This window comes from Fukomys damarensis, unplaced genomic scaffold, assembly GCF_012274545.1.
Source record: "Fukomys damarensis isolate Sample0158 unplaced genomic scaffold, DMR_v1.0_HiC HiC_scaffold_15, whole genome shotgun sequence".
In the NCBI taxonomy this organism is placed as follows: domain Eukaryota; kingdom Metazoa; phylum Chordata; class Mammalia; order Rodentia; family Bathyergidae; genus Fukomys; species Fukomys damarensis.
In genome coordinates this window covers 1,301,349-1,305,387 of record NW_022900927.1, presented here as the reverse complement: position 1 = coordinate 1,305,387, position 4,039 = coordinate 1,301,349, and the positions used below count along the sequence as shown (strand labels likewise).

Here is a 4,039-nt window from a genome sequence, read left to right as displayed (position 1 = left end):
AGGAAGGTGTTTGTAAAGCATCACCATACAAGAATATAGAAGTTTGAGAAAATTTAAAAATGAATTAAGAAAGAACCAGGGGAAAAATATTTTAAAAAAGAAAACAAATTAGCCAAATAATTTTTTTGCAGCTCCTTTAATTACACCGAGAAGAAAAGTACAGAGGTCCTGAAAGTAGAAGCATTTCAGAAAATAAAGCAAAACCTTTGCATATACATTTTATTGACATTTTAGTTTTGATACTAAAAATACTCAAAATTTTGCACTGAATCACACTGTTATGAATTAAGAACATTCTGAAGTACTGGGAGATTTCATATATCCTACTTTATAACCTCACTCATATAAATGGTTGAGTTATATTTTCTTTCTAGAGATTAAGTTTATAGTTCAATTCATAAGAAAAATGACCTCATTGATTCACAGTGCCTTTGAAAAGCAGAAATAGAAAATAAGCATGTACTGTATCACATATACAGCTGTAGTGCTATATCAGGTCAAAGCTTAATTAGTATTATAAAAGTGTTTTTATTTGTATTGTTTTTAGTAGACTAATTAAAACACATAGCTCCAAATGCAGAAAAAGACTTCATAATGGCAGAATAATTCACCATCACATTAGCATTTTATATCATAAATAAGTGATGCAGTCCACTCTGTTTCTATCCTTAAAATCAAATAATGCATGGTTACATTCTAGAATTGTATCAAGAATCATCATGAAACAATCATAAGGATCTTTATTCTTTTTGCCAACAGAATAAAGATCACCATATATAACAGATCACCAGAGACAATAAAATTTACATAATTGACTTTTGATAGTGTGCATTTTTTATGGCTTTTAGGTCCTATTATATTCTATTGATGCTATGATATTATTAAAATAAAAGTAAATGCAAAGTAGAAAATAAAATAAATCCACTGACAGTGCTACACACTGTTTTGGCTTATCCTTGAACTGGAAATAAATTATCTAAAGTGTGGGGGCGTCTTCATGGTTCGCACAGTGTATCTTAGAGGTCTAATGATTGATGGAACACCAGCTCTGGGTCAGCCTGTCATGTTCTCCTTATTTTACAGCTCTGGGTCAGCCTGTCATGTTCTCTTTATTCAGGGTCAATTGGTTCCGTAGCTATCAAAGCACTTAGCTGTTTCTGTGCACAGGAAAGGAACAGCTCCAAACTGAACAGGCTTCTCTGTCTGATGACTTGATCAAGCTGTTGATTTGGGGAGGTGGGGAGGTTGAGGGAGAGAGAGAAAAAGTAACTCAGTTAAAAGATAAAGAATATTAAGTCACTGAAAACACCCAGAAAAACATTTTCAGATGAGATGATTTAATGTTTTCAACTGACACTGGAGGCCCTATTTCTTCTGGCCTAACAGATAAGATGATAAGAATTACAATTCTACATTTGATGTTGGTATTTAGTTACTGGAGAAATATTGTATATTTGAGTAGAGTGCTCACAGAAAATATTAAATTCTGGTTCTTAATGAACATTTGGACCAAATATCCATAAAGATCATATAAATTTCACAGAAGCATATAACAAAATTTATAGTACAGAAAAACTGCATAATTACATCACATGTTTTAGGAGCACAAATGAAAAGTGAGCAAATAATTTCCTGAAATTAAGTTTTGGGAAAGATATATTTTAGAAAGAAAAAATAGAATGTTTAAAAAGTCATTTTAATATATGTCAAAACATATTTGACCTTATTTGTATCTCCTGTTATAATAGGTATCTTTTATTTGGATAATTTCAATGTATTGGTAGCAAGTACATACAGTAAAGAAAAAAGATCGAGTAAGTAGTTTTTTGGATTATATATAATAAAGAACCTTCAGAGATAAAGCTTAGTGAATACATGAAGAAATTTGGAATTCTAATTCTAAAAATTTGATCATCAACTAAGAATAACTAAAGTGACAACATCCTGCCTACAAGTTATGAAATGGAAGAAATCCAAAGAAATCAAATAAATTGTTTCAAAATATATGCCTGTCATATTTATAGTAAAAGCTCACATATTCTTCCCGCAAAACTTCCAACAAAAATGGGGGAAAAGGTAAATTCAAACAATAGTTCTTTCTTAAATTATATCTACTCTGATAATGGGCTGATACTCGAAATGGCTAAAGAACAGGAAGATTACAATTCTAAAGCACCCTAAGAGGTAAAGGAATACATAATGAGCAAAAATGCTCAGGTAAGAAGATGGACTCTTTTCAGTTCTGGCATTCTGAGCTTTGAACGTATGTATAGAAATAGGATTTCTGCTTATTCTTTTTTTCCTCCTTTTCTCCTTTTCTTTCTTCCTCTGTTGGATGACACCTTCAATATTTCTTCTTTTTTACAGACTTTATTAAACAAGAAAATTCTTAAAATTTCTGTGATCTTATCTGTCTCGCTAACTACAGTACAACTATCATCTTTAAGATGATCTGGGTCATGTTAGACAATAAATATTTTCAGGGAATGAATGAATCTGTACATGCATGACCCTAACAGAGTAAGACAGATGACTGGGAAATGACTGATTTACTTGTGGTGCTAAGTGTGGGAGTGTGCTCCACCTGAAGCAAGAAATCAGAAAGAGGGGATTTGTAAAAGTCATTTCAAATATGTAAAAAAGATTGAAAGTTCAATATATACAACTTTTAAATTATTCTAAACTTGGTCAAAATTTAAACAGAATAGAAGAGTGTCCAATTCTCAGTTTCAGTCCATTCCTCTCTTATTTCCGTCTACTGTGCATGCTTTAAGCATTTAAAAGATCAGCTTTAAAGAATGGTTTGTCCCAATCTCATAATTGTTATTGGATAGGAGGGCTCACATATTCACTTCATTCCATGGCCATTTCTGGAATTTATCTCATTTACGATAACTGCTTGACTAATTCAATAATTTATTTAACCACTCTCTCATTAATATATATGCAGATTTATCCAAACTTTTTGCTTTTGAAGCAATAAAGAAATTTAAAATAATCATTGCATATCCTTCAGAAGATGTTGGAGGGTTTTTCTTGTACAGATTCTGGTATGATGAATTTCTATGGGACAAGATCTGTACACTGAACACTGTAACAGACATTACCAAACTGCTTTCTGAGTGAGCACACCAAGTATCAGTCCTAACTGCCATGTAGGAAAAGGTCAGCTTTCTCTTTTCAGTGGTAAACAGTTTTCCATCATATATTTACAATTTAATATATGCAATCAATACAGTATCTTAATATTTATTTTAAAAGCAGTTTATAGACATTTAGACTATTCCTCATACTTTGCTATTATAATCAATGCTATAATGAACATCCTCAGCACATTCTTCTGTATTTAGTGCTAGTTTATCTTGTAGGAATTATTGGAGCTAAAGAATGTGCTACCATAAAGCAGGTACTAGATATTTTACATTCATAGAGGTATGATACAGTACCGTCCTACATCAATAATACTAGATTCAGTTTTGGTTTGAAATTTACTTTGTCTGCAAATGAGATTGCTACCCCTATTTTTTTCTGGGCTCCTGTCACATGGAGAATTGTTTTCTATCTTTTCACTTTCAGTCTATGGGCTTCTTTTTGCACTAGGTGTGTTTCTTGTATACAACGTATTGTTGGATTTTGCTTCTTATTCCATTTTGCCAGTCTATTTCTCTTGATTGGTGAGTTGAGGCCATTGACATTGCTGGTTATAACTGATATGTACTGATTTATTATTGACATGTTATTGGCCTTTTGTTGACTCTTTTTACTATTTCACCTTCTCCTTTTAATTTCTTGCCTTGCTTATTTGATTTGCTCTGTTGGGCCTCATGGTGTTGTTGCCTTCATTGTCTTTTTCTAGGATCTTGTTTAGAATTGCTTGTAGTGCTGGTTTGGTATTCATGTAGTTTCTCAGGTGTTCTTTGTCGTGGAAGTGTCTTATTTCCCCCTCCATTTTGAAAGAGAGTTTTGCTGGATACATCAGTCTAGGTTGGAGGTTGTTCTCTTTTAGTACTTGAAATATCTCATTCCAGGCTCTCCTTGC

At 32.4% G+C, this 4,039-nt stretch overlaps 1 protein-coding gene across 4 annotated transcripts in view; it reads right to left on the bottom strand.

Annotated features, from left to right (window-relative positions):
* Nucleotides 1-737: 737 nt before the first annotated feature.
* The window catches only part of Ccdc91 (coiled-coil domain containing 91), a 261,256-nt gene continuing 257,954 nt past the window's right edge, over nucleotides 738-4,039 (bottom strand). For all 4 annotated transcript variants that reach the window (XM_019208148.2, XM_019208150.2, XM_010628980.3 and 1 more), the window contains 2 exons: nucleotides 1,096-1,220; nucleotides 738-1,058 (listed from right to left, as the gene is read on the bottom strand). In XM_019208148.2, coding sequence (XP_019063693.1) covers nucleotides 1,110-1,220 — 111 coding nt within the window. In that variant the 3' untranslated portion in view covers nucleotides 738-1,058; nucleotides 1,096-1,109. The remainder of the gene's footprint in view (nucleotides 1,059-1,095; nucleotides 1,221-4,039) is intronic.